Below are 13,873 nucleotides of genomic sequence, written 5' to 3'. Positions count from 1 at the left end.
GAACATGGTCGGCATGGATGAGTTGGGTCAAAGGGTCTGTTCCCATGCTGTATGACTCTATTTGAATTTGAATCTTTGGAGTCTGGAGTTCTCAAAGGAAATGGTGGTGTGTGCTGCTATCAACTCTGACTATGGTAACATATACTTTGCATTTACAAGTATTCGACAATGACAATTTAACATTAGATTGCAACGCATTTTATTTTATGCAGAGCATGTGAAGTGTTGAAAGGTAATACTGGAGAGTTTTTTGAGCTTCTTGGGACAAGCTTTTAAAATGATGGTATCCCTAGCCTCAGCATCAGTGGTAACTGGCTCCACTCTGCTACTGAGTACAACCTTGCACTAGATTAATTCAGCGCAGGACTCCTTAGTGCGATTATTCACTGAGACCCTGTTTTAACTGGATAGTTGGAAATTATTTCTGTACATTTTCAGATAAACATTCTACAGTCAAATGAACCTGGTGACCATCTGGTATCAATACAGGAGATTCACTGCATTTATTCCAGATTTAAATTCTGTGCAGGACGGCTGAATGGTAAGGGGTTTACCCAGAGATAGCTGGTTGCAGAGCAGTATTGGAGTGATAGGGGAACAGAAGATTGACTGGCAGTTCAGCCAGTAAATGCTTTATGACCTGAAAGAGGAATCAAAAAGGGAATATATACTGGGATTTGCCACATTAATAATTGGATTTACTTTTGAATTTGGTGCTTGTACAGAGCTGTTAAACTTGTATTTTGGGTACAGTGCTTTGCAAAGGAAATAGTGATTTCAGTGTTCTATTCAATCTTCAGCAAGAAGAAACAGAGGGGAATACATGGAGAGAAATCAAGCATAATCCAGCTGCTTTTCTAGAGAAAGTGAAAACCAGACATACAACTATTCCAAGCTGCTCTTGTGGATTTCTAAGTAGTTCATTTCATCCTGTTGCTCCAGCCACAGACAGAAAGAGAATGGAGAATATTATTCAAAACTGGGGGAGTCCTATCGTTATAAAAACAAGGTAATTTACCACAGAGTGTGACAATGCTGTCACCTTCAAGGGAAAGATACCTGTTTATCAGATAAACATATCTTACGCTCCCTCAGAAAAAAAAGTTTTGAAAGCAAGTTGTGCAGGTTGGAATGAGAATTTAAGAGAACCACGCTATGTTATTGACAAAGTAATGTAGCTTAGATGTCCCCGATAACTTTTCTCATTTCAAACATTCGGACAGTTCTGTAATCAAGTTTGCCTTGGCCCGGTAGTAATTTAGTGAACAACAGAAAATGAGAGCAAGAGTGAGCAATATGGAAGAATTGAATATTTTAAGTTCACTGATAACATTGTGTTCGTACTTAGTTGAAAGTGATTTGCACGCATTGTAGTTATGTGGAATATCTTTGAATGCTTGTTCATGGCATTAATGTAACTTCTGTCAGTTTGTATTTGTTGTAGAAAGAACTAGCAGAGTGGTAACTTTCAAACTATATTTAACCGATTGTCCTCCCTCTATTAGAAAGACATAGTTCAAATGCTTTAGATGGGTCAGTTTTTGTCCAATGTGTGCAGGAGGGTTTCCTGACACAGTAGTAGATAGGCCAACAAGAGGTGAGGCCACACTGGATTTGGTACTGGTAATGAACCTGGTCAGGTGTTAGAATTGAGGTAGGTGAGCACGTTGGTGGTAGCGACCACAACTCAGTTACGTTTACTTTAGCGATGGAAAGGGATAGGTATATTGCACAGGGCAAGAGTTATAGCTGTGGGGGTAGGAAATCATGATGCTATTAGGCAAGACTTAGGATGGATTGGATGGGGAAGGAAGCTGCAGGGGATGGGCACAATTGAAATGTGGAGCTTGTTCAAGGAACAGCTACTGCGTGTTTTTGATAAGTATGTACCTGTCAGGCAGGGAGGAAGTGGTCGAGTGAGGGAACCGTGGTTTACTAAAGAAGTTGAATCTCTTGTCAAGAGGAAGAAGGAGGCTTATGTCAAGAGGAGACGCGAAGGCTGTTAGGGCGCTTGAGAGTTACAAGTCAGCCAAGAAGGACCTAAAGAGAGAGCTAAGAGCCAGGAGGGGACATGAGAAGTCTTTGGCGGGTAGAATCAAGGAAAACCCTAAAGCTTTTTATAGGTATGTCAGGAATAAAAGAATGACTAGGATAAGATTAGGACCAGTCAAGGGCAGTAGTGGAAGTTGTGTGTGGAGTCCAAAGAGATAGGAGGCGCTAAATGAATATTTTATATCAGTATTCACACAGGGAAAAGACAATGTTGTTGAGGAGAATACTGAGATACAGGCTATTTGACTAGACGGGATTGAGGTTCACAAGGAGGAGTTGTTAGTAATTCTGGAAAGTGTGGAAATAGATAAGTCTCTTGGGCCAGATGGGATTTATCCTAGGACCCTCTGGGAAGCTGGGGAGGAGATTGCAGAGCCTTTGACTTTGATCTTCATGTCATTATTGTCTATAGGACTGGTGCCAGAAGACTGCAAATGTCCTCTTATTCAAGAAGGGGAGTAGACACTATCCTGGTAATTATAGACCGGTGAGCCTTACTTCAGTTGTGGGCAAAGTTTTGAAAGGATGATAAGAGATAGGATTTATAATCATCTAGAAAGGAATAATTTGATTAGGGATAGTCAACACTGTTTTGTGAAGGGTAGGTGGTGCCTCACAAACCTTATTGAATTCTTTGAGATGGTGACCAACAGGTGGATGATGGCAAAGCAGTTGATGTGGTGTATATGGATTTCAGTAAACGTTTGATAGTGTTTCCCATGGTAGGCTATTGCAGGAAATATGGAGGCATGGGATTGAGGGTGATTTAGTGGTTTAGATCAGAAATTGGCTAGCTGAAAGAAGACAGAGGGTGGTGGTTGATGCAAAATGTTCATCTTGGAGTTCAGTTAATAGTGGTGAACTGCAAGGATCTGTTTTGGGGCCACTCCTGTTTGTCATTTTTATAAATTACCTGGATGAGGGCGTAGAAGGATGGGTTAGTAAATTTGCGGATGACACTAAGGTCGGTGGAGTTGTGGACAGTTCTGAAGGATGTTGCAGGTTACAGAGGGACATAGCTAAGCTGCAGAGCTGGGGTGAGAGGTGGCAAATGAAGTTTAATGTGGAAAAGTGTGAGGTGATTCACTTTGGAAGGAGTAACAGGAATGCGGAGTACTGGGCTAATGGTAAGATTCTTGGTCGTGTGGATGAGCAGAGAGATCTCTGTGTCCATGTGCATAGATCCCTGAAAGTTGCCCACCCAGATTGATAGGGTTCTAAGGTATGTTAGCTTTTATTGGGAGAGGGATTGAGTTTCAGAGCCATGTTGCAGCTGTACAAAACTCTGGTGCGGCCGCACTTGGAGTATTGCATACAGTTTTGGTCACCGCATTATAGGAAGGATGTGTAAACATTGGAAAGGGTTCAGAGGAGATTTATCAGGATGTTGCCTGGTGTGGAGGGAAGGTCTTACGAGGAAAGGCTGAGGGACGTGAGGCTGTTTTCGTTAGGTGACTTAAGGAGACTTAATAGAGGCATAGAAGATGATCAGAGGATTAGATAGGGTGGACAGTGAGAGCCTTGTTCCTTGGATGGTGGTGGTTAGCACGAGGGAACATAGTTTTAAATTGAGGGGTGATAGATATAGGACAGATGTCAGAGGTAGGTTCTCTACTCAGGGAGTAGTAAGGGTGTGGAATGCCCTGCCTGCATCAGTAGTGGACTCGCCAACATTAAGGGCATTTAAATAGTCATTGGATAAACATATGGATGAAAATGGAATAGTGTAGTTTAGATGGGCTTTAGGTTGGTTTCACAGGTCGGCGCAACATCGAGGGCTGAAGGGTCTGTACTGCGCTGTAATATTCTATGTTCTAACCCACAAATTACCAAGGTAAATGGGAGTTTATCAAATGAGCAATCTAGTTCAATGCAATAAGTTAACACAACACAAATGTTTAGTTCTGTACTGTTAAAATAATGCTTTATTATTCTTCTTTCAGCTTCTATCCACAAATTATTAGTAGCAGACCATTATTCACAATTATATATTGCTTGCAGACCCGGGGAATTTTTCTGTTACTGATTTCTTTGACTATTAATTACAATCTTTAGAATTTAAACTCAGCAACAAAGAAAAAAGACAGTACAATTAGTCATAAAGAGATCATGTACTTATTGCACCCTTTCATGTCAGGGAGTCATTTTTAAAAAATAATCATCCATTTCATCTTATTTTGAGTATATTTTAAACTACTTACAATTTTTAGTAAATACAAAAATGGAGTGTGATGTTGTAGCAAATCAAATATGCCACTTTCAATACTGATGAACTGAACGCTGATGACTGCATTGCTTTATTTGAGTTGTTCAGAGTACTGAGCAGCAGGTTTTTTTTTAAAAAATCTCATTTTACAAATTTCATTGCTCTGTGATTTCAACACATTAGAGATTGCATTCAGTCAGGTTAATATGGCCAGAGTGAAATATGATTATCTGGAGTTTGGAAGGAAATTACCGTCAGAGGTTCATGCCAGTCGGGCTTGGATGCAGGCAGTTTCACAGCTCTTAAAAAAAAAACACCCTGTAGTTTACAGGATGGGATTTGCAGCAAGTTAGAGTTACATTGTTTATCTCTGGAGTGTTGGCCTCTGTGAAAACTGACGCTCTGTGGCTGCCAGCTTCCTGTTCGAAAGAGGTTTCCCTTAGCAAAATCAATACTTTATAAAGGTTCAGTTCGATATTACTTAAAATATAAATGTAGTTCTTCTGCAGCATATCTGAGAAAGCTGTGGCATTCTTTCCACTAATAAAGACAGGTTTCACTGCATATCATGTATTTTAATTATTTCAGCAATCTTCCACAACCGATGAAAGGAAATCAAAATGTTTTTAAGGAACTAATTAGCTTCAACAACAAGAAAAAAAATATTAAAATCATGGAGTTTACAACATGTGAAGAAACTCCACTGTGTTCGCCATGTTACATGTCTTTGTACATGCATATGGACATAGATGCACAGATTTCTTTATCTGCTTTTTCAGGGATTTTTGGAATAAACAGACGAAGATTATGATATATATCATTCATCCAGGTAATTGACAGAATCAATATTTCGTTCCATATTTTTTGTATAGGATTAGAAAAAGCCAATCAGGTTGTTCCTGTATCTAGAAATGATCACATCCCACCACAATCACTATATCCACAACTTATAGTTTGTTAGCTCCCAATACTTGTTACAGTAGTTCACCTCATAAATTCAGGACTCTGCCCAAAGTAAGTCAATCTGAATTGTTGTTTCACTCCCCTTCAAAGGTGGAGGCTATGAGTGAGGATTTACAGCAACATTTCTGCTTTCTTTAAAATCAGAACAGAAGTCTACCAGATTTTGTCAAATCATTCCAAAACACAAATGAAAGAATACGAAAACAAATTTCTATTTCAATAAAAATTCTTTTGCACTTGCAATATAAATAGAATAGGCATATGAAATGTAACTAACAAATATAGTTCATTAGTAATGAATGCATATGTTCACTCATAGCTTTGCTACTGATAGCTTATGCCACCTCTAGCAATGACATCTCATGAGCATGAATGGGTGCCCATTTGAAACCAACAATAAGAAACTTTTACTGTCTTCTCCATCCTATTATTTAAGGAAATTATATTCTTAATCGGCTTTATGTGACAGTTCTCATTTCCTCATGTTATCTTTCTCAGTCTTTTCCTATTATACACAACTCAGAACGTTATGCTCCCTTTATTAAGTTGCTGACCACATTTTTCCAATCAGCTAATATATGCATGAATTGCTTAGTGGGAAAAGACAACTGCATGCACAGTTTTTGTTTCACATCACACCCACCACACCTCTTATATCCCCAGTGAGGTTTTTCTCTGGGCATTTCAAATCAAAGTGGACTCGCAGTAGTCCATCTTGAGGCCTGAACTATAGCCACTCCCTCTGGTGGCTTGTCCAAAGTGTGTGGGCCTATACAATGAACTGGAAGACATCATAGCGGAACTGATCTGTCAATCCTGACTTTGTCCGATTGTGTAAAACAGATGATTGGAAGTCAGCAGTTGGTTCTACATCTCAGATAATCTTACCTCATAACAGCCAAAGCCAACCTTCTGACATACTGATTACATTCCTTCCACGACACTCTCATCATAGGTTGTGCAGGGACACAACCTACTTTCTAACCTCTACTTCCCCTCTGATGACATGCTGACTGCTACCCCTGGTGCCTTTGTAACAAGTAGATTGGTACAGCATCTACAATCCCCTTCATGGTGGGCTGAGTACAATCTCCAGCCCTCCCACACTTTTGTCGACAGACTGCGATCATTCATTCACATGACAGAATAATTAGAATCTGCACTAGTTAAAACCTTCACGGCATCATTAGCTGCAAAGAGCTTATCCATAGAATCCCTACAGTGTAGAAGCAGGCCATTTGGCCCATCAGGTCCACACAAACCCTCCCATCCCTGTATGTCCCATGGCTGAACCACCTAGCCTGCACATCCCTGGACATTATGGAAAATTTAGCATGGCCAATCCATTACTTGCACATCTTTGGACTGTGGGAGGAAACCCATACAGCCAAAACCCACACAAAGTCACCCAAGGCTGGGATCCAACCTGGGTCTCAGGTGATGTGAGGCAGCAGTGCTAACCACTGTGGCACCCAGACTTGAAAATGTCTGATGGTTTTGAAAAGTGCTATATCAATACAACTGTCTTTTTTACCCCAAATCCTTCAGTTGATTTACTTTGGAAATACTTACAGCAATAAACCCTGAAAAAGCCTAAAATGACTTATAACTCATCAAATATATCTATAAATATATCTGAAAACTACTTGCATCCAAGAAAAGATTCTGTAGCTCTGCCATAACATTAAGTTGAATGTCCTTCAGCAATTTTGTATTAAAATCTTGTGCCTCCTTCCTGCCACCATAGTAACAGAGGCTTGGTCTAATCTTAACATTATTTTAACTACTGCATTTATTAAAATTATAAAATATCTCCAATATTAATATCCTAAAATAAGCAGTGTAGAATTACCTCAGGAATTTCACACCATAGGTTAGGCAAATTTCAGATAGGAGGAAACAGTTTCAAACCTATAGTTACACCTTGATATTCCTACATTGAGCAAGAAGTGACGTTACAATCACTCCTAGGCATTTGTCTTCCTCAAGAAGTTTTTGTTTGCCTAAAATTTCTCACTTCTTGGTGGGATGGGAATTTGCCCAAATACACATGCACAGATGTATCAGGCTTTCAGTTTCTGAGTTTGCCAAATTGCAGTTTCCCACCTCTTCAAGTGAATGGCAGAAAATTGTGGGTTGGCAAGGACAGAATCAGGAAATCCTAGCCACAACTGTAGGAGACTATTCAATACAGCAACATCATAGTCCACACTGATCCTGTTCTTGTCCAACACCTGAATCTGTGCATTTCCAGATTGACCAGGAGATTACTTTGTCTTGGTCTTGTCCTTCACCCAGCTGTTCCTTGGTCCTCCTGTTGCCTGGTTGAGATCAGCTAATTCAACACAGACTGCTGATTCAACCGAGAACCTTTGTGTCCAAATGGCTTCGATCAATGTTGTGCAGTGCTTTTACCCAGATGACCATCAGGGGCCCTGTGTGTCAGTTCACAGCCCATTTAAAGCTGACCATTTATTGCTATTTCATGAAAGGAGGGAATAAAATTAAACTGCATTCAGAAACCTTCATTGAACATCACATGAAAAAATATATAATTTGTCCAAAATATCGCAGGAGCAAATAACTGTGCAAAAAAAATGTTGTACTCATTAATTAGATTGGAACTCATTATTTTCCTTATTTAGATCTTGATTTTAGGATATCACTTAAAGGTATACTGTGTGGTTTATTGGATAAAGTATCCCATGATTGTGTGTTTTATTTATAACTATTTTATGCACAACAATGCCACTGCATCAGAATATGTTTGTTGTTGCCTAAGCATCTGCTCAGTAATACAAAATGAGACAGTCCTAAGCTTGATGCCTGGTCTGTGCCAATCTTTCAACAGCCCATGCATGGTAATGAGTCTGAGAATTCCTGTGTTAGAAAAATAAATAGAACTGCTGTTCCTGATGACAATCCTATGGTAAATGCATATTTGTGGACATTTAAGTCAGTTGATCTCTGATGCCCTTGTGATGAAATAAGCTGGCAACACTCCTTGATTAGGCTCATACTTGGAGAAGGGCTCTTGATATAGTGTATCAGAATAAAAGACAGTACTTTCAGAGAGGAGGTGATGAAAATGGACCAAGTGTGTCTGGAGCACCACATCAAAAAGCACCACTGTGACTGTAGCAGACTCCAACAGCCTGTTCCAGTAATACTGATTGCCTTGTGAGAGCAATATGGTGGCAACAATATAGTGAGCTTTTCCATTAAGCTGGCATTATTGGGGGCATAAGCAAAGGTGGCAACACAATGGGGCTGTGGGAGTTGGCAATACAGTCGAGCTTTAAGTTTCCAAATCAATTCAGAAGTCTTGTGCTCCTCCTGCTGTCCCTACTACGCCTGTATGCTCTCAGCCCGCTGCTTGGTTGTTATCACTGGATACTGCCGTTGCTGCTGCTGGCTTTTGCTGCTTGCTTGGCTTGCTGTTTGCTTGCTGTTGCCTGCTTGCTTAGCTTGCTGCTTGCTTGCTGGCAGTTTGCTGAATATAGATTCATGAAGGAACTGGTTGGTGTTTATTTGGGTCAATTATTTCAACATGACAGGTTAGGGAGGCCCAGGGTCAATGCTTCCAAACTCTGTGGGACCAGAACTGGGGAGAACTTTGGGCAGTTCCTCTCTGCCCCAGAGAACAATGAAACCATGGAACAAGTTGGTGCAATGAATGCTGACTCACTTAATTTTTTCCAAGAAAGTTGGATTGATTTTGGGCTGCAATGATGATCACCTTGTGCACAAGGTAGGTAGTCAGTCATATAAATTGGAGTTGATGAAACCTCTTAGTCTATGTCTGATTGTCTAGAGGGGTCAAGCACAAATTTTCCTTCCTTCTCCCAATTGTTTGGGGTTTTTAATTGGTTTCTCCCAGGAAATAATACAGCTTCAGGTGGGTAGGGAGTGACTGTATAGAGACATGTAGCACTTTGCAGTTATATGGGGCAGGCTAGACAGACAGGCAAGCCTTTTCTATCTGTTATTGCCATGTCTCCAAATAACTCTGTAAACTGTACCTCAGTTTCTTGCCAGAACAACAATTCTGGGACTCCAGTCTCAGACGGTATGGTTAATTCTTCATGCCCTCGGGACAACTAAAGATGGTCAATGAATGTGGACTTGTTGGAATCAGGTCAAACCCCAAGATTCAATTTGTAAAAGACTCACATACGCTGAGGATGGAGGGATAGTTGTTCACAAAATTCAGAAACAAATTTAACCAACGATGCACATAAACATGAACCATGTTGCCTCATTAAACCCATACATCCATAAAAATCTGCAACTCGTGTCTCTTCTGCGATGGTAGGAAGGATAGTGGCTACATACTGACCTGGCCCTGGGGCAAGATATTCTAATCAGAGTATCCGAACCATAGCATTTTAATGTTGAATACTTTACATTTAGAGTAAATAGTAACTTTTTTCCGTTAAAAAAAAGTATATAAATATCAGATTACTACTGCAATAGATGTTCAGGTGCTACCAGGAGGCTTCCCAATGCAGTTACTTGCTCCTCAAATGCAATCACGTCACATCTTTGTCACATATTTAGTATTTTGGTTTATTATAAATGAGAAAAGGCAATCCTGCAATACAGGGTTGGTGTGATGGCATCACCCTGTACATATTATGCCATAGGAAGTCCATATGGTAAATGTCTTCTCAAAAATTCCAATTTGTAATTTTTCTGGAAATGGTATAAAAAAGGACAGTAGGTAATTGTGGCTTTGTGCTTTTGTGTAAAATGGTGATAACCAATTGGCAACTTAACGTCATTGGAAATAATACATTAGGAGAGCTGCCATTGCACAAAATCAAGATCTGTTCCACTGCATGTGAAACATTCCACGAGCCTGAACAGCTGGCTGACCCAGGAAACCACTGTTCAGTGTCTTCCAAATGTAGCTCCAGATAATACCTCTCGTTGGGTCTTCGAGCCATTTCATACAGTCTTTGTAACTTTAATCCCATAAACTCTCATGTTGTCTACTAATAAATGAGTTTCTATTTTGGACTGACCAAATAAGAGTGATTTTTCTCCATTAAGTGGAGCATCTCACAACAGAGAGGACATAAGCTAATACATGGCACTGTTTCACCTTACAATAAATGGATTTCCTGTTGATTTGGAGAAGTTAATGCCTTACCTACCTTCCCAGCTCAGGAAAGCTCATTCAAAGGATGAATTTGGATAGGAAATCAGATTTGGAAAGATGAACATATGCTATCCTATCCTGATAGAGAACAAAGTCGGACATTAGTATTGTTTTAAGAAGGTGATTTGCGCTGTCAGAGCTGTGATGGTCTTCTAAAGTTTTGGATATCAGTGTCATGGTTTTGAAAGAATATTTATAACTTTTTGAAGGGTTGTTAATTTTACATTATGAACCTAATCTCAAAATATCGCAGGTGATGCTTTTCTCCGACTGATTGCATTAATTACAATGTAACCAAAAATGAACCTCCTGTAAACTTTCATCCTTCTCAGTCATGCTTGCTCATGGACGCTGCTCACTGCAGTAAAGCAGAGAAATGAGAGGATTACAAAGTGAAACCCACACAAGGAATAAAAGTGGCTGATGTAATTTTCTCCCACCCTGGCCTGGAAACCTGAACTCCTTGTTGGGTACAGTTTCCCTTACATTCCCAGACCCAAATAGCCATTCTTCAAGTGAGCCATGACAACACTGTGGCCCCAGTTTTTACCTGAAACCGGGGAACATGGTGTGCAATGGTGGCACAGGGCTACGAGAATGCAGCACTGCACGACATAGAAGCACATCAGCTGGACGTAATTTAAATACAGCTTGTTGTCATGATACAGGTGCAAATGTGACTTCAACCTGCATGGTGAAAATGTTTGGCTGCTGCATTTACATGCTTAGTCCAACTCAAGCTTATGAATCCACTATAGGAACTTGTTTAATCACCTGATAAGGTCAGGAAAGGTCAGCACATGTCCTTGTCTACCCATCACTTGCTTTCATTCTATTTTCTGGCCTACTGCATTCACACTAAGTCTTGACCCTGCATCAAGGGTGACTGTCCCCCTCTCTCCTTCCCCTCACTGCTGCCAATGACCCAATCTCATTAAGTCTGAGGCACACACAGCACACCTTCTCAATTTGCACTGGAAGAAGGAACTTGTATTTCCACGGTGACTTTCCCATCCTCAGGTCGCTCTGAAGAGCTTTACTGCCTTCTTTAGTGGAGCCTCTATTTCAATGTAGGGAAATGTGATGGCTGGTTTGCATTTTGAGGCCACTATCCATAACTGCCTGACATCCACTCTTCTGTTGTTGTTTGATTCTACCTATCACTTTCCACACTACACTCAGAGGAAGCAAACATCCTTGCTACAAGGGGAGAGTGAAGGTAATGAAGGTAATCCGGACAGTGCCAAGACCAATATAGGGAACCCCAGCTTTAATTGAAGTGAGCCTGACAGATGAGGACATACCTGACAGAACAGAACCCAGCTAAATTCTCAGCATTGCTGATGACAAGGTTGGCGGTTCCATCGAGCTGTGTGATTGATTTCAATTTATATAACCAACTGCACGTTCAGCCACTTTGACTTATCAACCAGTAAGATGCTACACATGGACATTTACATTTTCTCACTGACTAAATGTTTACCCTTTCTTCCATCTTCCAGGTGCTGCATATCACCATGACAGAACATAACCTTAGAGGATGAAGATTGCTTGGAGGAAATCACCTGTCCTGAAGATGCACCACCACATAATACATGTGTTTCAGGTACCAGCGCAGAGGCTAGCATTCCGAGTTAGCACCTTAGTGAGATAGAACGGCCAGAACCTGATAATTCTCACAACCCAAGTGAGACGGTTTTTGTGTGTCTAGAAACACTGCTCCTAATAAAAGGCCAAGGAGACTGAGCCTTAGTATGAAGGCTCATTAGAGTGGGGGTGGCCTGTAGTTAATATACATTCCCTTTCTATTGCTGGTGCACCTGCAGTTCCCTCATCGAGCCTTTGGTGCAGCTGCTCATCCTCTTCACTCCAATAGAATGAAGCTGGAGCAAGATCCATAAACAGCTTCTTCAATGAGCTGGTGAACACTCTTCAAAAAACAGTTCAAAGCAAACAGTGGTCATTGAATCACAGTCCACAATGAACTGAGTGTTGCAGCTTTTTTCAGATTAAGACCCCTCTATTTTCAGCACATCATCAGCCAATGCCCAAAGGTTGCTCAAACAATCTTATTGACCTGTACATCAATTAAAATCCAGGATCCAATCAACATCATAGGTCCCCAATTTACAGATCAACACAAGTCTCCCATCTCTCCATAGCAGGACACTCACCCACTCCAGTACCTGCAGTCATTAACATCATGGTAGCTGGTGCATTTTGCCATTTCTAGCACTTCATCCCCTCACCGTACCCTTTCGTGCCAGTCCAGTTGGGAAGTGTGTTTAATTAAGGCCACAGTTGAGCCTAGTTTCTCACCTGACTTCCACATATGCACATTTCTGGTATGATCATTGTGCAGCAATGAGACATATTGCGTTTTGTTCTCCCCACCTCTTGTTCAACTCCGGGATTCCCAGGTCTATTGTAGCACCTGCTACAGCTGTCTGCTTGAGGTCAGGTAACCAGGTATAGACTAAAGATCAAAACTGGCTGATACAAATCTCAGAACTCACAGGATAAATGTGTTCAGTCCTCGGAAAGCTATATTGCAACTTGTAACATCCTCCAATGTATCATTTTACAGGGTGTGGACCCCTCAAGGCAAACCTTGCACAGTTGGATAGGTATCAGAGATGCTTAGTTGTTCAGAAGGTCGAAGTAACATGATACAGGAGAAGGGAGACTATAACTGACTGTGACATTTGACCTGAAGGACTGTGGGTGCTACAAAATGAATTATGCAGCAGCTTATGTACTACTCCTAAATGTTACTGTAATTCACTCTAATGGCTCCATCCATGTGGCTGTATACCACAATATGCCTTAGTAGACCGAAGAGATGCAGTGATCTGGGGATGTCTACTTTTGCTGCTGGGCCATTACCTTCTAAACGATCCTCATAGTGTTATTTATAAAAACATTGGAACAACTCACTGAAAGAGTCTTCTGTAGGTCAGCCTGTTCCAGCAGCGTTTACTGCGGAGTCCGATAATTGTTCAACTGAACCTCTTCCCGCCGTGTCATTCTGCTGCAGTCTCTTGATGGTGTTTTTTAAAGTCTGCCTCTTGTTGCAGAACCACACCCTAACCACCTCTCGGTCGTAGTTCAGCTGCTCGGCTATCTCTGTCATTTCCTGACCTGTGGGGTGTGTGTTTTTCTCAAAGTGGGCGTTAAGGATTTCCAGGGCCTGTGGTGTGAAAGATGTGCGTCGTTTGCGTTTCTTTGAAGGTTCACTACCCACGAACTCAGTGAGGTTCTGTATGCCCGCACGGTGTCGTATTTCTGCTTCTGTCAGCCATCTTTCTAGAACTGGCTTGATCTTCTGTGCACTTTTAGGAGTGATGTCCAATTTCTCAAACCTAACAGGACACAAAACTGTGCTATAATTGTCGGCCTCCAGACAACTAATTTTTACATCTCCAAAGAAACGTCAATATAATGTTCTTTTTCTGTTCTGATCACCTAATGCTTGGTACTGTTGAATG

At 41.0% G+C, this 13,873-nt stretch overlaps 1 protein-coding gene across 6 annotated transcripts in view; it reads right to left on the bottom strand.

The window, feature by feature from the left end:
• Positions 1-3,955: 3,955 nt before the first annotated feature.
• The window catches only part of pou6f1 (POU class 6 homeobox 1), a 138,395-nt gene continuing 128,477 nt past the window's right edge, over positions 3,956-13,873 (bottom strand). For all 6 annotated transcript variants that reach the window (XM_087985592.1, XM_087985593.1, XM_087985594.1 and 3 more), the window contains one exon: positions 3,956-13,747. In XM_087985592.1, the coding sequence (XP_087841718.1) occupies positions 13,342-13,747 (406 nt within the window). In that variant the 3' untranslated portion in view covers positions 3,956-13,341. The remainder of the gene's footprint in view (positions 13,748-13,873) is intronic.

Source organism: Chiloscyllium plagiosum, unplaced genomic scaffold, assembly GCF_037043375.1.
Source record: "Chiloscyllium plagiosum isolate Xiang-an unplaced genomic scaffold, Cpla_swu_hap1 HiC_scaffold_53X, whole genome shotgun sequence".
Classification (NCBI taxonomy): domain Eukaryota; kingdom Metazoa; phylum Chordata; class Chondrichthyes; order Orectolobiformes; family Hemiscylliidae; genus Chiloscyllium; species Chiloscyllium plagiosum.
This window is presented reverse-complemented; position numbering and strand designations above follow the sequence as displayed.